The sequence below is a fragment of the Calliopsis andreniformis genome, chromosome 3 (genome assembly GCF_051401765.1).
Source record: "Calliopsis andreniformis isolate RMS-2024a chromosome 3, iyCalAndr_principal, whole genome shotgun sequence".
NCBI lineage: Eukaryota > Metazoa > Arthropoda > Insecta > Hymenoptera > Andrenidae > Calliopsis > Calliopsis andreniformis.
The window spans coordinates 17,534,189-17,554,462 of record NC_135064.1 but is presented as its reverse complement, the minus strand read 5'-3'; the positions used below and the strand labels follow the sequence as shown (position 1 = coordinate 17,554,462).

The window sequence follows — 20,274 nt, the reverse complement described above, 5'->3', positions numbered from 1 at the left end:
GAAGATATTACGAATGTTTTGTTTCCCATAAAAATCCCACTTTTATTTATCAATATAGATATAATTTCTATAAAATTTTCTACATTATTAATACAAAAAAATACGTACAAAGAATGGAATGTATTATACAGTGAAACATTATTTACCAAAATAATTATTATTTACAATAAAACATTACACAGTTGTTCTTAAAAGACATGCTTTGCAAGTATTTAAGATTGAATTTTTTCTTGCAGTAATTTTTCTAGTTTACGCACATCTACTGCAAATTTGCGAATCCCGTCGCTTAACTTATCAGTTGCCATTTGATCTTCATTAAGAAGCCATCTAAATTCAGCTTCATCTAAACTTATCTTTTGAAGATCACATTTTTTTGCCGATTCTGCTGAAAGTACTTTACGAACTGGTTCATTACTTTTTTCTAATTCTTCCAATAATTTTGGACTTATGGTCAGAAAATCGCACCCAGCCAGTTCCTTAATTTCGCCTTAAAACAAATTATATTTACAATTATACATTTTACAATTATATTTAACTTGTACAAAATAATTACGAAGGTAAATACTTACCAACATTTCTAAATGAAGCACCCATAACGACGGTGTTGTATCCAAACTTTTTATAGTAGTTATAAATTTTCGTTACTGATACTACACCTGGGTCTTCTTTAGGCTCATACGTTTTTTTGTCTGTATTTGCTACATACCTAAACATTTATTAAAGTAAATGAGATTTTAAGATATGAAAAGCAGTACTCCTTTGTCATTGTTTACTTTAGATTTACAATATCTTACCAATCCAAAATTCTACCAACAAAAGGTGATATAAGAGTTACTCCAGCTTCTGCACATGCAACTGCTTGTGCAAAAGAAAATAAGAGCGTCAAATTGCAATGAATTCCGTATTTCTCCTCCAATTCTCTGAAATAATAAATATTGTAAGCTTCAATTTAGAATTTACTTTTATTACTCTATTAATTATAAATATCCAACTTACTTTGCTGCCTGGATGCCTTCCCAAGTAGAAGCAAGTTTAATCAGCACACGATCTTTGTTTATTCCTGCTTCTTCATACAGAGCAATTAACTTCTTTGCTTTCTCAATGCTGGCTTCTTTATTAAATGATAATCTAGCATCCACTTCTGTAGAAACTCTGCCAGGGATAATATTTAAAATCTCTTTACCAAAAAGAACACATGTCATGTCAAGAGCTGCTTCAATTTGTTCTTCCAATGTACTGAAACAAATAAATCAGTTTACATTTATTCTATTCAGTTAAAAAAACCTCAAGGACATTGCTTTATGGCAATGACTTATCTATTACCACTATTACCATATTGATGAATACTTTTATCCATTCATAAATTCAGCTTCATATTCTTCCATTTCTTTTATCTTTATAAGTATTAATATTCTTCCATTTTTTAATTTATTTAATTCCTTTATATGCCTTGATATATGTGCTCTTTTGTTTACATAAATTTCTATAATATCTTAAATCAACTTTTACTATATCATGAATTCTATAAAAATCTACTATACAAAAAACTATCTACATTTTCTAATTATAACATCATATAAATAATATAAATTTCTCTTATAATATGACATACGAAATTTCAAATAAAAAATAATTTACTTTTATTGTATCGTACTTGTCATATTTATTAAACTTGCAATGTTATTTATACTAATTTAATATTGCAATATATAAAATACTTACAATCCAGACTTTTTTCCATACTGTACAGCTTTATCTATTAAGTGTGCATATTTTTTTTGACTAGCTGCAGCAAGAATCAAAGAAGGATTTGTGGTTGCATCCACTGGTTTAAACTGTTCCATAGCTGAAAATAATTCATTTATTAATGAATTACAATTTTATTAATCCTTCATATTTTATATTTCATATCTGCATCTTAGAGATCATTTCAGATATTCATGGGTCATAATAATAGACCACAATAATTATCTAACTTATAAGTTACACAATGTGATAAGTGATAAGCAACTTCTTTTTTTTCCTTCAACTAAGAATGTATACCATACCTTGAGAACCATTGGAACATTTGAATGAAAGAAAACAGGCAAACAAAAACAAAAGTTAAATATTGAATTCATTATATAGAATTTTCCAGAACAAACATTATATTCAAGAGGAATAAATACATCATTTGTACTTTATCTTCTGTAATTTCAAACAACGCGAATAATACAACATTCAAGCAACTTAAAATCATTTTTAAAGAAATACTTCATTTTATTATATTTTTCTGGAAGAAAATATAATGATTGAGGAAATTTTTTGTAACTGAGTGCAAACGTAATATCGGATGATTTTGTAGTGGCCCCTGTTATTAGTTTCCGCAACGAATCGAAATTCAAATTGATATTCCTTGTGCAACGAAATTGAACGTTTCGTGACAGTATTTTCAGGAATTCATGGCATTCGCAGATCGTCTAATGAATATTAGGAAAGTATATAACTTATTTTGTGTAAATCAAAAGAGTATTTAATATTTAAATGATAAATTATATATGCGCCACAATCATTCCCCCTACCATGCTTTCTGACGATCACCTTCACCTTTGACCGTATTTGTGTTAGTTGGGCAAGTAGTTCGTTCGAATTTTGATTTACTCACCTTGGAAGTCACCGGTGTCGGCGACGATTGTTGTGATTTCCTTCAGTTTCGCTAATGTGCTCGTCATCTTGACTTTCTTCGATTGAGGCTCGCTCATTGTGTCGATACTTTTATATACGGACCAGAGACCGAAAGTTCTACTTCCTAAGCTGGAACAGCCACGCGATACTTTGCTTACAGTATTGCCAACTTACGTTAAGGTGACATGTATATTTCATCTCTTTCCAGTAATATGATAGTGTGTGTATGTGTGTGTGTGTACACATACAGTAACAGAGTATTCGACAACAGGTGTCAGAAATTTTAAGGGATTCTATGTTTCAAAATAAAAGGAAAATTAAGATTATCGAAGTTGCGTTTGAAACTTCGTTTTTAAGTTATTTTAACATTGATAAAACGCTTAAAATACATGTGAAATGTGTCTGACTCGAAGACTCATTCTACTGATACCACTTCGTTTGACCGGCAGTAGAATAAGTCCCAGGTCAGACACAATTTCGTGCATTTCTATATTATTTCATATTTTGAAGTGTATATCAAAAATTTATGATATTTATGAGTTCAATTTATATTTTATTGTCATATGTATAATTATATAATTTGAGTTCAATATTTTCTATGTTCTAAATTATGAAAAAATTTAAATATTTTGTGCTTTACTTTAATTTTACAACCAATATAAATTTTTTATACAATAAATAAACTTTATAAGTTATTGGTTTGTACATTACAAGATTTATGTTTATGGAAACTTAATTTAATAAAGTACAATACATATAAAGATGTAAATATTGTGCTTATGCATTTTTTCTGAATGCATAGACACACATCTATCTATAATTAAACATGTGAACATTGTATAAAAATATATGAATCAAGGAGAAACAATAATTTTTTTTCACGTGTGCTTAAATAAGAATTATTTAAATATAATTCTCTGCTAATACATTTGAATGTACAATGTATAATTTAATAGTAATATTTTTATATACAAATCTGTGTAATAATTCTGTCGATCGTTAATTTGGTATAAAAATTTACTCCAATATTTTATAATCGACTTTTATATGAAATGTAATGATTTATTGAAGTGTATATTCAACATATTCACACAGATTATTCTGCTCATTGTTGATTACTGTAATATTTTTGTGAAATCAGATCTAGTAACAAATGACGACTGTATACGTGATACAATAAAATACTGATAAAGTGATTAAAAGGATGTAAGAATGAATATACTGATCACTCGAACGTTACTTCGTGTATAGAAACGCAGCTGCCTGAATATGCTGAAATATTTGCTTCATTTTGAAATATCACGTTTATCTTACTTTATGTCAGACTTTATCAGTAGGAGAATGTTTATCAACGAATGTAGATTTTGGTTGATGTCCATATAGAAAAATTGAACATATTACTAAAATAGCACCTACAGAAAACTGGAAAGTTAACTTAAAATCAAAGAGGTATATAGAAGCTATACAAGAAATTATTATAGCTAAGGATGTGGCGAAACCTTTAAGTATATTATCTGCATATTTAACTACCATGGCAACAATAAGACCTCCTCCAGCTTGAAGAACAACTAAGTAACAGACAAATACGTCATAGCCAAAAAAGAAACTCTGTTTTTTTAAAGTTTCACCATCAGTCAAAAAGCATGTAATCAATCCAAAGGGTAATGACAATAAACTTAATTGTACGTTTCTCATCCACAGTGATACGTCAGAATCTTTGAGTATTTTCTCAAAATATATTCCAGCATAGCCAGACAAGAAGCATGCACTCAGCGCAGCTGAGAATCCAAGTAAATGGTTTTGCTCTATTCCAGAGGGCAAAACAGTATCTGCGTTTTGTGCTAATTGCACTAATACTACTCCTATGACCAATAATACTACAGCTCCCCATTGAGTATTTCTTAATGATCTCCTCAGTATTACTACAGCAAAGAATGCTGTTGTCAAAATTTTTAATTGATACGTCACCTGAGGAAAGAGAACATATTTCAAAACATCTTATAGTATTTTTATGTACAAATAGTACAAACAATAATTCATACCTGATACGTTGCTGCATCTAAATTAGATGCTGATACATATAGAAGATTATTTTGTATGATATACAAAAGTGATGGTACACATACTTTTAATGTATCAATTGGTTGGTTTATAATTGTTAATTTTAATGAATTTAAAAATTTTGCAAAGTTTCCTTCTTCAATGAAAACTATTGTTAAACATGTTACAAGTTTAACAATCTCTGACATAACAACAGCTAAAAAATATATTCAGTTATTAGAGAATAATAATCTTTAATAACATTAGACACATACCAGTTGAGGACAGGAACATATCTCCTGATCTTGTACGCGCATAGCGCATACTAAGTCCAACCATGGCATTTTGTAATGTGAGAGTTATTAAACTTACATATTTCAACACTTGCAAATTTCCTAAAAGATAATTTCCAAAAATATAATTTTTACACTAAAAGAAGTAGAATAATGAACTTACTTTGCTGTGGTTGATTCATAATTATAATACTTTTCATAGGTGAACTTTCTAATATAAAAATTAGATGAACTTTACTTTAGGACACCTAAAATTAATAGATCACCTTATCTGAAAAAATACGAATAATTAAAATACGTACGTAATATAAGTACATAAAAACAGAAGTCAAAGGTATAAATATTTTAATTAATGAATAAAATAATACTAATTGTATTAATAAAATTCAATGAAAAATATAACAAATGTTCTGATACAGGTACAATTAAAATATTAATTTTAAATTGAAATAAGAATCACTACAATGATTATTTTATTTTACCATTGATAAATTACAGAACAATAATTTTCGATTTTAAATTTAAGAGCATATTTTACGTATAAATATATATACTACAAAAGGAAAATACGTACGAAAATATTTACATGAAGTACCTACATATTATAAATTTATCCATTCTTCTTTAACAATTCAATACTTCTGTTTTATCTTGTTTCCCATTTTTTATTTAAAAGAATGGTAGGTATGTAAACTGTACACGTTGACATTCCTGACTCCTTTCACTTTTTACGCAACTACTACACCTATGTGAAGTTAACTCACAGTAGTAACCAATTTTAATAAAACATAGATAAAAAGTTGCTCTTTAATCGCCCATAATTGCTCATTAATTACTTTTAATTCCTCACTTTTACTTTTCGAGATATTTCCAAAAAACTTTTTTTAGGAATTTAGTAACTTTTATGGGTTGGTAACGGACATTCAATGTCATAAAACTTCTAAACTACTACATACGAAATAGCAACACATTCGATACACGCGATTGCACGTGATTATTAAGTAAATACGCTAACTTCACTTGTGTCGTTACCAATTCATGTTTTTTCTCTTTAAATTAAATCGAACGTAAAATTTTAGAAGCCACATAAAGAAACTAATCAAATTTAGCGAGATAAATTAAATTCATTGTGTAGAGTAATAAATTGACTTTTTTGTAATAACAGATGATATGTGTCACATTTGAAAAAACGAAAGTATAATAAAATTTCGGTATAAATAATTTACGAATGTAAGCAAAGTGTTTTGAATGAAAATGTTGCATAGTCATTATAAAAGAATGGATTTTGTAAATTTATGAAGAGGCGACGCCTTTGGAGGATGCTAAATGGCGAGGCCTATGGATCCACACGTGTCATCATAAACAAAGAGGAATGCAGGTGAAAATTCTCTGAATGACTTCCAAATATTAGTTCATACTTATAACTGTTAGATGGCGCTAAGTACTATTTCTGTGATTGACTGTTTCATTTCTAATTCCCGCTAATTTTTAAATTGGAAAGTACATTTCAGGTGGTATGATAAAAAAGGCAGAGAATTAAAGGATAAGTCTATATATATATATATATATATATAATGATATATATGTATGTATGTACTTAGTCAATGTAAATACAATACAGACGAGTACTACATAATTAGCAAAGGAACAGGTAATACGTTAATAAGTTTCGTTGATTTTACCGACTTCGATTCTTGGATCATATGTGTTTTCCAAACCTGTCATTCTTAAACATAGGGAGTGCAGTGAAAGCAGTAATTTTTCGTAATAGATTTGCAACTCTGTTATATATTTCGTTTATGGTGAAACGAATTATAAACCAAAGCATTTCAAGTTGGATATTGTGTAACTTTAAACTTCTATTTTTAATAATATAATAAATAAATATTATGTGAATAACATAACAAACTGCTTGGAAAGATTTTGTGAATTATACTAATGTTTTGTTAATTAACCTGTGTTATACGAGAACAATAGTTGATAACAGTGAACGTAAGAATCATAGTGCATTAAATAAATATTTCTTTTCTTCTATAACGCAAGTTTAACAAACAAACAATACAATGTCTTATATGCTATCGCATCTCCACAACGGGTGGCAAGTGGATCAAGCAATTTTATCAGAAGAAGATAGAGTTGTTGTAAGTTTACTTTTACCGAGCGAAAAAAATAAATAAACATCTCGAATGTTCTATAATTGGATTTTAACCGAATTTATATGACAAAAATTATTCTTAATTGTTACGTTTATTTTACTTTTAGGTAATTAGATTTGGTCACGATTGGGATCCAATGTGTATGAAGATGGATGAGGTTTTGTACAATATAGCTGAAAAGGTTAAAAACTTTGCTGTTATTTATTTAGTCGATATCACACAAGTGCCTGACTTCAACAAAATGTAAGTTTTAAAATATTCATATTTCATTAAGATTAACATAATTACTACTAGTACTTCTTTAAAATATATTTTTCAAATTTCATTAATATTGTATTACTACATTTATTTTAAATTAGATATGAAATTATTTTGCAGGTACGAGTTGTATGATCCATGCACAGTTATGTTCTTCTTTAGAAACAAGCATATAATGATTGATTTAGGAACAGGAAATAATAACAAAATAAATTGGACTCTAGAGGATAAACAAGAAATGATTGATATCATTGAAACTGTCTACAGAGGTGCTAGGAAAGGTAGAGGTTTGGTTGTTTCACCCAAAGATTATTCTACAAAATATCGTTATTAATTTATTTATTTAGTAAATTGTGAGAGAAGTATTATTTTATATTGACATGTGTCCGAATCAATGAGCAAATGTGGTGATTGAAGTATATTAATGAGTAAATGTGATCATAAATAAATATAAAGTTATGTATAATATATTTTTGTAACTTTTTTAAAAATGTAAGCTATATTCTCATATTGATTCATACAAATTTCTGCTTTAAAAATGTATTTTCAATCTAACTTTTAACAGTATGCATGTCATGAAATGTTATGTTTAGAAACAATTAATATTTTCCATTTAAAATATTTTAAATCTTAAATAACAAAATAAAAGTTTTGAAATTAGTAGCCTTTTGTCTTTGTACTTTGGTAGCTACTTTCTAGTGATTCCATTTCTAGTAGCTACTATTTGTAAATAAATATATTCATTGTAGTAGAATATTTTTATGAACATACTCATTAGTAGATTTAATGACCATTATCATTTTACAATACAAAATATAATGATATTACTCTTATTATTTCTTATTTTGATATTAATAGTAATATACAACATAGAAATAAATAATTTAGAAATCATTAATGCTAAAATCTTATGTACATATCTCAAAATTGTTGACTAGATTTGGATTTGGGTTTGAACTTGAACTTGAATTTAAATTTGAATTTGAATTTGATACTACTTTTGATTTCTTGGAAGTATTTTCATTGAGTGGATCCATTGGAGGTGGTTTATCTGTAACAAAAAATATATTTTCAATATCTGTAAATTAAAAGAACATATTGAATATATATAATAAACTTACAGGTTTTTAGACAATAGGGATTCTTTAATACTTGCTTTATGCAGTTGTATATATAAGCATATTGACTCTGAAAATGAACAGTAAAATTAAATAAAAGTAAATAAATGTAATTTATTGTACATGAATAGAAAGTATCCTGAATGTTCTTACTTCTTTTTGTACCATATTTATCCTATGGTGTCGTAATCTGTACACAGTTCCAAACACATCTAATTTTCTGTTGTCACGAAGATGTTGTAAAAGTATATCTATTGCTATTAATGTTCCGGTTCGACCAATTCCTGCACTATAAATGGAAATTTATGCAAACAAGTCAGTTTTATTACTACATAAAAGCTTTGCTTATTACCTGCAGTGTATGACAATATATCCTTTATTGGCTAAAATATTACGACGTATAACTTGACAAAAATGAATCATTGGGTCAAAATCTTCTGGAACATCATGATCTGGCCAGTCTTTAAAGTGCAAATGTATTATATTTCTTTTTTTGTTTTCCTGAAATTTTTTATATATAGTGAACAATATTTATGAATAATAATAATAATAATAATACATTGTATCAACTTTATTAAATTGTTTACCTTTTGCAATACTAACGTCCTTTGTGTGTAAGATCTATAGTCTAATTCACTTGTACACTTTATAGTCATATTTTCATAGCTGAAAGTTTCTCTAATTACTGGAAAATACTGGTGGCACTTTTCCTATAATATTTTTTTTTCTTAAGTATATACAGGTAGATTTAAAATTTATTCATATTTAGATAAAACATCTTACCTTGCCCTTTTCAACTAACTGAGTTAACATAACTATGATGTTGATATTATATTGTTCTACCATTCTCCAAAAATCGAATGTTGTTTCTTCTTTTGGACCTTGACAGGCTATATATTCATCTTCTCCAGTGTAGCCCTAAGAATGAATATGAGTTCAGTAGATCAGTGATAGTACTTCAATATTTTCACTTACCTTGATAAATGATGCATTGATATAATCAGTATTAGGGTCATTATCAATTACATCCAATTTAACTCTTGAAAAATCATCTGAAAATATGTAAAATACATTCAGTTTAGTTTATTTAATGTAAAATTACCCCTTTTAATTAATTAAAAATAATTAGTATTAATTATAACTTCATACATGGTAAAATATCAGAATATCTGTTTTTCTTCTTGTTTGCTTGTAAACCAGCAGTGTTTGCTGGCATTTGTAAATCCACACTAAGAGTTTGAAGTAATTGAAACTCATTGCTCAACTTTCCAGGATTACTACTGAGTTGCTGACAATGTGCTATAAATTTTTTTTTTGTAAAAGGTGCAGGAACTGGTGAACCAGACATATCAGAATGTAGAAATCTTCGTAGTAATCTAAAAAGATGGGAAAGTACAAGTTACTGCTGCTTACTTAATTTTTTCATATTTAATAGTAATTAAAAAACATACTGCTACTACCAGTATTTTAACACTATTTGTAAAAGAGGCAGATATTATATAACACTGGCAATTATGACAAGCATAAATTAATTATTAAGATATAACAATGAAAATTGGTCTTAGTATACACACTTTGTAAAGGAAGAAAATAATGATTTGTCTTTTCAAATTTCCAATTTGTCTTTTCACTTAAAGTCATAATAATATTATAGTTCCTTTCCAATTATGAATTTAATTTTTTATAAATCCATTGGTAGAATTTCTACTTTTCTTAATCATTAATTCTACCATGTGTACTTAAAAAAAATATAATGTTAAAAGTAATTTTGCATTATTCTTAAAAAATTAGTATGAAGTCAAGCAACAGTTCAATAACTACTGAGTATAATGCAATGTGTATTTTAGCATGTATAGTAGACATCTGCATTTGCTGACCTTGTTGATTCTAACTATAGTATTCTTCTGAGTCACAAGAGAAATATTGATTATTTCTCATAAATGTACTTTTGATTTCTTCCAGTGTAGATGTATATGCAGTATTATTTTTCTACTCTCTAAATCTATATTTTTATATAATGCAAGATATATATATTTTAAGATTTACAGCACTTTTTAGAATATGAAAATATATATCATAAATATAAATGTAATAGTATTTGTGGCTATATTTCATGTTACAAGTTTTCCAATTTGTAAAAGTGATTTAAATGCAAATACAAATTTAAATTATACTTACACTTGTGGTGAACATTTACGAACTAGTAACATCATTGTCGTTAAGATTCCCAAAAACAAAATACCAAAAATGACTCCACTAACAAGTCCAATGTTTATTTCAGCATCTAGTATAAAAAGAACCTTTGATTAATATAATGTCTTATTAATAGTCAGAAAAGTGATACTATATTAGAGTACAAAGTACTAACTGGTTTTTATTAAAAATATTTTAGAATCAGCATATCCATCACGAGTAAATGCTCGCATTCTAACATGATACCATGTATTTGGTTTAAGAGGTCCATTACAATAAACTCGCTTTTTAGTATTAGATGAAATTTCTTCACAATTTGTGTCTTCCCCAAGTGTATATTTCACTGCTTTCATGTCACCGTAATCAGCAACATAATTTGCTGAGAAAAAAAGACATAAATTTATAGCTTATGCATTTTTTAATGAGAACATAAATCTTTATAAAAATATTTCACCTACGATAAGGATTCCACCACACTCTAGTAGCTTGGTATGGTACTGTAAAATCTTGTAACATAGCTTCTTCCCAGGAAGATATGTTTGGCCATGTGCGATTATTTAAATTAAATCTAGTACTTGATGCAATGTTAAATTCAGCTCTTGCCACTATGATAGAGTAGTAAATAACTTCACCTTCTGTATCAGGAAATAAAGGAAGCAAAATAGTGGCTGATGTTGTAGATCTTTTTGCTTTAGATGGATCTATAGTTATAGATTTTATATATTCTTCTTCTGGTTGTGGTGGAACTAAAGAAAAATATGATAACAATAACAACGTAATAAAATTTAAATATTAGAAAAATTATTATGCAATTATTAATGTATCTTATTTTGTAAAAGAAAGGTGAATACATACTACCAGCAGGATATAAAATGTTGTAACTTGCTGGCACTCCCAAGTCCTGTACTTCATAAACCTTGGTAAATACTTCAAAAGTATAATTATATTCTCCCTTTAACTGTTTTAGATTAATTATAAATATTTCATTGTTAGCAATTTCAGCTGGTACATACTTTTTAATTGAAAAAGAATGTGGTGCATAACTAGATCTAGTTCCATGTACTGATATATTAAAGTACTCTATTACTCCATTCAAAGAACATGGAAGGCCCCATGTTAAAATAGTGTCCAAAATATTTGTATTATTTTCATTCTTTGTAATTGAATACGAAAAATTTGTTACTATTCCAGGGACTAAAAATAGCATGATAAAATTTAATGATATCAAATAATTATTATTTATGACAAAATATGATCAAAAGTTACCTCCAGCTGGCGTTTGAAATCTTAAATATTCACTATAATTTCCCCAACCAGCACCTGTTTTTGCTCTAATTTTTGCTGTATAATCTGTGTATGCAGTTGCTTCTAAATATTTAAGACTGAATATAGATTCATTCACATATATAATGCTTTCTGATAATTTTTTACTACAGCAATCTGGCACAGGAAAATGTTCCTCTGACTCAAATGTAATTTCAAATTCAGATAGTTTTCCTGCTAAATAATTTGGTGCTTCCCATACAAACACAAAATCTGACTGTGTTACGTTTTCAACACTAAATACAGGTGCAGATGGTACTAAAATATTAAATGTCATTATATAAATACATTAATGTATTTTATACATTACTAGTCACTTCTTTATTCAATGTTATTGTATCTTATACTTTTACTTACTATCCTCTAATGTTGTTATGTTGAACAATTTGCTTGTATTACTCTCTCCTGCTTCATTGACGATATATGCCCAACATGTATATCTTGTGTACGGACTGATACGACCAACAGTTGCATTTACAATAAGAAACTCATCATGAATGTGGGAATTTATAAATTCTCGTTGTTCGCCATTCACCAGATCATAGCCATGTCCATTGGATTCTGTATAGTTGCACATAGTTATAAGAGATATCAGGCTACAGTTATTATCACCCTTTTCAATTTTCCATGAAAGTGATATGTTATTTATTGAAGGCAAAGTTTCATTAGTATTTAAAATTGGTGGTTGCGATACTATAAACAAAATAAATAAGTAATTAAATACATCTCATTATAGTAAGTATCTATATTATTCACAGTAAATTCTTTACCACTTGATGCTGTTCTAGAATTTACAGTAATCATCTCTCCTTCGTTATTATCTTCATCTACTGCATAAACAGAGATGTTATAAAAAGTACATGCATATAAACCATCTATTGTTATTTTCGTTTCATTTGTTTGCTTTATTATTGTTTGTGGAGCAACAATAACATAATAGTGCTTAATGCACATTGCTCCTTGTTCTGGTAGTTGCCAGTCAACAGTTAAGGAAAAGGCACCAACTTCCACAACTCTGGGAAACAGAGGCTCACTGGGTTCTGAAAGAAACAATGATTAATTCCTGAAAACGCAATTTATTATTTAAAAACTTACTCTGTGAATTTGTTTTTGCTGTAAAGTTCAAACCATCAGATGTAACTACATTTGAAACAGTTTGGATTGCAAAAGAATATTCCCTGCATGGCTTCAGATTTACTGCTGTGTAGTTTGTGCCTTCAACTACAATTTCATTGCATTCTGTTGAACACTGGGTGATCAAATAATTTTTCACACATGTTGGATACGTTTCTGGTGGTTTCCAACTTAGGCTAATCGTGTTAGTTGTTTGGTTTCTTTTCAAATTTCTAACATTTCCAATTTCAGTAACTGAAAAGAGTAAGATCAATAAAAACACAAAAAATACAGTGGAAATACAATGCAGCAGAAAAATGATAAAAGCAAAAAATATCGTTAATCCTATATTGTATTATATTTGTAAAAAAAACTGAGCAAAAATTTGTATACCATTAGTAATATTATTACAGTAAAAATAAATATTAGGACTTACTGTTGTAATCTGTTGTTGCATTTATAGAGACTTCTAAATTCATATCTTCCATAATTCTTATAGTAAATGTGTATTGAGTGCATGGTGCTAAATTAGTTGCGTTGTATTCCGTACTGTATGTAGTATTTCGAAAACATGTATTAGCTGTACATCCTCGAATTAAATACGCATACGATTCATTCATTATTGTTGCGCAAAGAGGAGGAGACCAAGATAGAAATATTGATTCTGTATTCGTATATGCAGTCAAATTTTGTACTTTCCTTTGCTCTACAAAAAAAAAGAAGTTATAGATCAATCTATATTTTATTTTAATTATAAAATAGTATTCGAGCTACAATAAATATCATTCTCAACTTGAAGATATACTACAATTATACCTTCGGCACATGATAATTCTTTTTCTATATCATCTGATGAAATATCAATACCATTTGACTCTTCAAATGAATTAAAATTATATTTTAATTGTTCAAGAGAATCGTAGGTCGATATATTAGCAATTGATTCGTCAATGTCGTTGCTCGTCTGGTAAACATTCGATAGGGATAGATTTTGATCGATTTCTGTTGTTCCCTCCGAAAACTCTTCGATTTGCATAAATGATCGCAGGTACTTATCGCTGGATTCGGAGATTGTCGTATATTCGACATATTCCAATGATGAAACTGTCGTTGCATCATCCGTATCATTTTCTATATCGATCGAATCTTTCTCGGTGAGCACATTAAAAACTTGCAGTATGCAAATCAACAGTCGCAATCCTTTTCTGAGTATCATGTTCCTTGGAAAACTGAAAATTGACAATGGAAATTCTGTTTAACAAGTCCTTGGGCCAAAGAATGCCTTTTATCATGATCGATAGTATTTTCTTATTACAATCTCGTAGCTGTTTATTTAAACCTTTTCTCTTAATCTCACCTTCGATAAGACAGAAATGCGCTAAGAATGCATTAACTGATCTCAAAGAAATGCTACAAATTATTTTCCATAAACTCGTTACAAGCGAGTCGCGAGTAAATACACTTTTGTTTATGAGTACATTGATCTTCTTCAAATTTGATATAAACAAGTATAAGTTTATTTACAATAATTGTATTTAAGAGCCAAACTATTTCCTTAAAAATTAAGTATTTTCTCTTTATTTTATTAGAATAGTAGAAATTTATTTAATTCGCGTTATAAGTAAAAGAAATTTAATAGTATAAATGACTTCAGATATTATATTAAAAAATGGGTAATCGTTTATTCTGCTGTCGTGAAAAACAATAAAATATATAACAATTTATATGAAAATTCCTCAAGTATATTTCTGTGGCTGTAAGGCAAGTCGACCTGTGTCAATCAATTCTAGTTAAGGTCTTAATTGAAATTTAGAATATAGAATTTATATTTTCAGAAAGAAGAAACGATTAAAAGAATTTTTTTCATTTAAAAATAAAGGTTGAGGAAGACACACAAATCAATAAAAGAGTATTGAAGTGGGAAATCTTAGGCATCACAATCTCCAAAAGAAAAAACGTAACTTAAGTCACTTTGCTTAGAACCACAGATTTATCGACACATGTTAAAAGGTGAAACGTGAAATTTGAATTCGTCGAGCATTCGCATTCTCCATTGAAACGGTAGCAGACCCACTGATTTACTCTGCGATAAGCTTGAAACACTTCAAATGATCAATAAACGAGATCATCACTCGCATTTAGAACTTTTCATTATGAAATGAAAACATTTTGCTCAATATGAAGTGATAAATAATAATTTTCATCGAAAGATAATGATAAACAACTAAACATTACATCAAACAAAGAGAATTACACAAATAATGCTTATCTTCAATTCTATCACGTTTTATTCGTGAAAATTATTCTCACCTCTTTTCTTTATGTTACAAATATTTAAATAAGACATTTATATCAACAAATCTAAAGAATATATTATACCATAGTGTGCTGCTTTTATGGAAGTTTAAGATAGAAGAAAATTTCGCGAGTAACATATTACAGAATACAAGGATCTGTTCCAACAAAGTGATCGTTACCCATATCATATCATAATTCCTCTGACAATACTATTCCATGAATCATAACACGAGGCGACTCCATAATTCCGTATCGTGAATTATACCGAGAAAATTAATTATTCTTATCCCATAAAGACATCATTCACTTCGTCGTGTGAACTCTTTTCCCCTGTCCTCTTCTTCCGTGATGGGTTCTCTGCCTGTTCCTCAATGATCGTGAATGTAAAATTAAGTACCGAACAGATGATCTAGCAAAGATACACTGACACGCTATTTTGAAAATGCGATAGGCCGACCGTTTCGATAATCATTGTCTGACCACTTACTGACAGCTTTTCGTTTATCCCCTCTAGTTATTGATAGCGCCGATAAGGATCTCTAGTCCATTCTAGACGCTTTTAAAAGTGCACTCTATGCTACTTTATTAATCAAACATAACGACAACGTTCGCTACAACTTTTTTTATTCTCTTTGTCTATATTTGCTTTGCATTTTTCCCGTTTTCTTTTCCTTGCTTTTCTTTTTTGTTTGAGATGGTCATTGTGACCACCTTACGAAATCGATTGAAATACAATTGTTACGTGAATAGTTGTTATCAGTTTATGTACCAGTATTTTCAATCTTGATTTAGAGAATAGATTACATTTACGTGATAGTATTATCGTAATTATGAATACATTACTGTAACTATTGACTGTAGTTAAAAAATGTAATTAAACAGGGGTGATTCCTATCATAATTGGTCTCGCGATTCTATACAAGGAACGTGCTTACAGAGAATAAGAGACATTTTTTGAGGTCCATTGATGTATTAAAAACAACGAATAAAAAAATAAAAATAAAATGATGAAAATAGAAGAATTACCTAAAGGAGTTTATAATGAGAGAACACTATAGTTAACTCATATCGACTACTTTCTTTGAAATGAAATTAAAGAGCTTATAACAAAAACAATCTTTGTCAAATTTTACTATTTCTTAAATAAAAACACATTTTAATGGTCAGAAACAAGATCCACAACATAATGGAATCCATCTTCAGTATTTTGTTTACTTTCCTAAAAAAAAAGACAAAAGTGAACAAGGGTCGTCTTTGTTATGAGCTTTTCAATTCTAAAAAACAGATGAACAGAGGTAAGTTTATCGACCTTCCTCGTCAGCTTGAAAGTTTTCAACTTACTCGTCCAACTTCCTCCGGGGCGTAAACTTAAAAAATTATACTTTTAATGTTGTTCCCCCTCTCAACAATCTTCGAGATTACGATAGAAGCACACTCGATCGTAGTTAATACCACGTTTTCGGAATCACGTTACGTTTGATAGTGGAACCGAATAAAAGACAGCAACATGTCGACAGGCCAGCGGTCGCATCAGCAACTGCTTATGAAGCGAAATAGGAGACCACGTGCTTCTTGAAAGGGAAGTGTTCTGGTCAGCCCCCTCAGAGGTTGTCAAAAATAGCATATGCATGATGGTTTTGAACCCCTTGAAACCTGAACAGGAACCGTAACGAGAAACCTGTAGAATCTTTAATGTATCTTTGGGGCTCTATTTTATTATCATTTTATGATCAAAATATGCATTCCCTTGAATGTCCGCATATAAAGAACTCATAACAAAAACAGCCCTTGCCAAATTTTACTGTTTTTACTAGATTTACAATATAATTAAACAGTATTTTTATACTTTATTGTTGTATGATAAATTATTGAACCTTAATAAAAGCAGCAGATGCTTTGATTACAAGAAAATGAATAAATAAATAAGTTCTGATTAAATTTTTAAGATGCCTTCTTTAATTAATTAATCATATGTTGTTGTAGCAGTAAAGTAGTCAATCTGATTTGTGATAAAATTGACGAAACTTATTTTTTTATTTATATGCAAGTCTGTATGTATTTATGAGAAGTTTTATTCATTTAGTTTCGTTTAGAAAAATACGAATTTGCACAAGCATTAATCCGTTTGAAATTTAAATATAAATTTGGCGGTCAATTAGCGCCCTCTAAACGAGAGAATTTTCAAACACTTTCACTAATAAAGTGATCGAAGCAGATCGAAGAAAACATGTGTTATGAATTAAAAGTTGGTGTTTAAACTTTTTTAAAGTTATATATTCTTATACCTATAAAAAGTGAATAAATGAAAAGTTAAAGTGAAAACAGTAATGAAGAAATGCAACTTCTGTTACATTCGAATAGAAAGAGATTTGATGCAATCCAAACTTTAATAACCTACAACAAACAACTCCTTTTAATGATCCCGAGAAGATATACAGAATTTAAGTAACATAATGGATACTAAAATGGGAAAGAAGGATATCGTCCAAGCTGTTGTTCTTGCAGATGACTTTGTAACGGATTTGACGCCTATGCAAAATATATTCCCAAGTGTTTTAATACCAGTCATAGACGTACCACTTTTAGATTATTTAGTAGAAACCCTTATTAAATCCAGAATTCAAGAATTATTTCTTTATTGTAACAGTCATGTAGATTCAATAAAGATGTATATCAAAGAGAGAAATTGGTCGAGAATATCAATCTCTTTGATAATATCAGAAGGTTGTAGATCCCTTGGTGATGCTCTTAGAGATATTGATGCAAAAGGTTCAATTCGTGGCAAATTTATACTCATACGAGGTGATGCATTTATTAATGCAAATCTCATGAATGCTTTGAGCAACCACTGTGCCAAACTAGAGAAAGATAAGGGTGCAACAATGACTATGCTTATGAGAAACTTTGGATCCTTGAATGATTCCCTTTTGAAAAAAGAAACATCTTTGTTAGTCTCTGACAAATCTAGCAAGAAGATTTTACATTACGGTAAACTAAGAAATGATGAGAAGAAAGTTAAACTGGAACTCAATTGGTTTTTGGATCATAGTGAAATTGAGATAAATACTTGCTACATGGATACTCATGTTTATATATGTTCTCCATCTGTGTTACCATTATTCTCTGATAATTTTGATTTTCAAGTAAGTTGTCAACTATCTTCTTACTGTTTAGCATATTATGTCAATGAATATATTATTATATAAATTATGGATAATATGTAAGACTATGTTACATTGGTATTATTTACAGACAATGGAAGATTTTATTAGAGGAGTACTAATGAACGAAGAGATTTTGAATTCCCGAATCTATTGGCAACAATTAAATGCAGAAGATTATAGTTTGCCAATTGTATCATGGAATGCTTATCATACTCTGAGTCGTGATATTTTGAATAGGCATAGTTTTCCTCTAACTCCAAATGCCATTCCATTTTTGAAAGATTTCATATACATGCCAAAAAGTACTTATAAGCATAAACATGCAACTCTTGCTAAGGGTTGTATTTTGGAAAAGGACAGTGTTCTGTGTGAGAACAGTACACTTGGGAATGATACTTGTGTTACAAGATCTGTTATTGGCCATAACTGTTTAGTAGGCTGTAATGTAACAATTAAAAATTCGTATCTGTTGTCAAATACTAAAATAGAGGATAATTGTACTATTACAAATAGTATAATATTCTCTAATTGTGTTGTTAAACAAAATACACAAATAACTGGTTGCATAATATGTCCTAACACAAATATTATCAACCCAACAGAGTACATTGATTCTGTTTTAGAATCAAAGAATAATAAAATTTGTATAAAACAAATATCAGAGTTTGATGTAGATAATGAATTTGAGTTTTTTAAGGATTATAATGCAATAGAATCTGATCATTATTCTACAGATATAAGTAGCGATGAAGCTTCCGAATGTGATTCTCCGCTACCAGATGATACAAATATGTTCCTATCTGAAGTGATTGATAGTTTGTTAAGAGGTTTCCAAGATAAATTAAATTGCGAAAATTTAATTTTAGAAATAAACTCGTCGAGATATGCATATAATGTTTCCATGAGTGAAGTGACATATAATGTTATTAAAGCTATATTAAGTTTACCCTTTCACTATCTCTCAGAAAACAAGGAAACTGTGAATAATCAAAATTATCAGAAAACCTTAAAAGTCATGGTAACTTATTTCCACCCAATTGTTGTAAATTATGTCAAAACAGAAGATGCTCAGGATGATTGTTTACGCGCAATAGAAGAAGTTGGTAGCACAACTCAAGAACTATTACCATTTTTACAACATTTGTTACATCTCCTTTATGATAAAGATGTATTGTCGGAAGAAAAAATTTTAGAATGGTACCATTCTAGTGATAAAAGTAACGACGAATTTCAGAACAATAAAGTACGAACTGCGATACAACCGTTTATTAAATGGTTGGAGGAAGCTGAAGAAGATTCTAGTGAAAGTGAAGACGATTAAGATCAAAATAAAGTTTTAAATAGTTTTTATATGAATATTTATTAAAAGTATAATTTTAAATATTTTGCCAACAGTAGTAATTCGACACTCTTTACTTGAATTCTTTGGTTTTGTAGTAATGTCTTTAAGAAATTTGTACGAAATTGTTAAATTTAAAGTTATTTTAATTTGAAGCTAAATAGTCAGTTTTAGACTGATTAACATAATGTAATATGTAAAAGACATTGATCACCTTAAAATAAAAATATTTCTATATATAACATAACATCTTTATTATTGTGTTAACTTGTTCGTAATAGTACAGTTTGAGCAATGATACAGATCATGTAAATA

At 28.9% G+C, this 20,274-nt stretch overlaps 5 protein-coding genes across 5 annotated transcripts; 2 read left to right on the top strand and 3 right to left on the bottom strand.

Moving 5' to 3' along the window:
- Positions 1 to 22: 22 nt before the first annotated feature.
- Taldo (transaldolase) lies at positions 23 to 2,818 on the bottom strand. Its single transcript, XM_076374992.1, has 6 exons — positions 2,645 to 2,818; positions 1,723 to 1,846; positions 997 to 1,236; positions 795 to 920; positions 570 to 706; positions 23 to 487 (listed from the first exon to the last, which is right to left on the bottom strand). Exons 1-6 carry the CDS (start codon positions 2,739 to 2,741, stop codon positions 213 to 215), a joined length of 999 nt encoding a protein of 332 aa, XP_076231107.1. The 5' UTR covers positions 2,742 to 2,818; the 3' UTR covers positions 23 to 212.
- Positions 2,819 to 3,544: 726 nt separating this feature from the next.
- Ugalt (UDP-galactose transporter) lies at positions 3,545 to 5,906 on the bottom strand. Its single transcript, XM_076393602.1, has 5 exons — positions 5,597 to 5,906; positions 5,161 to 5,268; positions 4,980 to 5,099; positions 4,707 to 4,921; positions 3,545 to 4,632 (listed from the first exon to the last, which is right to left on the bottom strand). Exons 2-5 carry the CDS (start codon positions 5,195 to 5,197, stop codon positions 3,985 to 3,987), a joined length of 1,020 nt encoding a protein of 339 aa, XP_076249717.1. The 5' UTR covers positions 5,198 to 5,268; positions 5,597 to 5,906; the 3' UTR covers positions 3,545 to 3,984.
- Positions 5,907 to 6,728: 822 nt separating this feature from the next.
- Positions 6,729 to 7,909, top strand: Dim1 (thioredoxin-like protein Dim1). Its single transcript, XM_076375425.1, has 3 exons — positions 6,729 to 7,138; positions 7,260 to 7,396; positions 7,532 to 7,909. The coding sequence occupies exons 1-3, from the start codon at positions 7,061 to 7,063 to the stop codon at positions 7,743 to 7,745; spliced, it is 429 nt and encodes a 142-aa protein (XP_076231540.1). The 5' UTR covers positions 6,729 to 7,060; the 3' UTR covers positions 7,746 to 7,909.
- LOC143177488 (tyrosine-protein phosphatase 10D-like) lies at positions 7,903 to 19,229 on the bottom strand. Its single transcript, XM_076375414.1, has 18 exons — positions 19,216 to 19,229; positions 13,595 to 13,707; positions 13,141 to 13,413; positions 12,816 to 13,085; positions 12,403 to 12,738; positions 11,989 to 12,303; positions 11,578 to 11,916; positions 11,181 to 11,468; positions 10,898 to 11,101; positions 10,708 to 10,813; positions 9,679 to 9,905; positions 9,505 to 9,581; positions 9,313 to 9,447; positions 9,117 to 9,239; positions 8,882 to 9,030; positions 8,683 to 8,818; positions 8,533 to 8,599; positions 7,903 to 8,462 (listed from the first exon to the last, which is right to left on the bottom strand). The coding sequence occupies exons 1-18, from the start codon at positions 19,227 to 19,229 to the stop codon at positions 8,320 to 8,322; spliced, it is 3,315 nt and encodes a 1,104-aa protein (XP_076231529.1). The 3' UTR covers positions 7,903 to 8,319.
- Eif2bepsilon (eukaryotic translation initiation factor 2B subunit epsilon) lies at positions 17,696 to 20,208 on the top strand. Its single transcript, XM_076375417.1, has 2 exons — positions 17,696 to 18,599; positions 18,709 to 20,208. Exons 1-2 carry the CDS (start codon positions 17,910 to 17,912, stop codon positions 19,939 to 19,941), a joined length of 1,923 nt encoding a protein of 640 aa, XP_076231532.1. The 5' UTR covers positions 17,696 to 17,909; the 3' UTR covers positions 19,942 to 20,208.
- The last annotated feature ends 66 nt before the right edge of the window (positions 20,209 to 20,274 follow it).

Bases quoted from the DNA above. Each gene is read 5' to 3' on its own strand.
- Dim1 (XM_076375425.1), top strand. From the start codon at position 7,061: ATGTCTTATATGCTATCGCATCTCCACAACGGGTGGCAAGTGGATCAA. The intron at 7,139-7,259 runs GTAAGTTTACTT...TTTTACTTTTAG, and splicing joins CAGAAGAAGATAGAGTTGTT to GTAATTAGATTTGGTCACGA. The intron at 7,397-7,531 runs GTAAGTTTTAAA...ATTATTTTGCAG, and splicing joins GTGCCTGACTTCAACAAAAT to GTACGAGTTGTATGATCCAT.
- Eif2bepsilon (XM_076375417.1), top strand. From the start codon at position 17,910: ATGGATACTAAAATGGGAAAGAAGGATATCGTCCAAGCTGTTGTTCTT. The intron at 18,600-18,708 runs GTAAGTTGTCAA...TATTATTTACAG, and splicing joins CTGATAATTTTGATTTTCAA to ACAATGGAAGATTTTATTAG.
- LOC143177488 (XM_076375414.1), bottom strand. The intron at 13,414-13,594 runs GTAAGTCCTAAT...TACTCTTTTCAG, and splicing joins TGCAACAACAGATTACAACA to TTACTGAAATTGGAAATGTT. The intron at 13,086-13,140 runs GTAAGTTTTTAA...TGTTTCTTTCAG, and splicing joins AGCAAAAACAAATTCACAGA to AACCCAGTGAGCCTCTGTTT.
- Taldo (XM_076374992.1), bottom strand. From the start codon at position 2,741: ATGAGCGAGCCTCAATCGAAGAAAGTCAAGATGACGAGCACATTAGCG. The intron at 707-794 runs GTAAGATATTGT...ATAAATGTTTAG, and splicing joins GTTGGTAGAATTTTGGATTG to GTATGTAGCAAATACAGACA. The intron at 488-569 runs GTAAGTATTTAC...ATTTGTTTTAAG, and splicing joins TGCTTCATTTAGAAATGTTG to GCGAAATTAAGGAACTGGCT.
- Ugalt (XM_076393602.1), bottom strand. From the start codon at position 5,197: ATGAAAAGTATTATAATTATGAATCAACCACAGCAAA. The intron at 5,100-5,160 runs GTAAGTTCATTA...ATTATCTTTTAG, and splicing joins TATGAATCAACCACAGCAAA to GAAATTTGCAAGTGTTGAAA. The intron at 4,922-4,979 runs GTATGTGTCTAA...TATATTTTTTAG, and splicing joins TATGTTCCTGTCCTCAACTG to CTGTTGTTATGTCAGAGATT.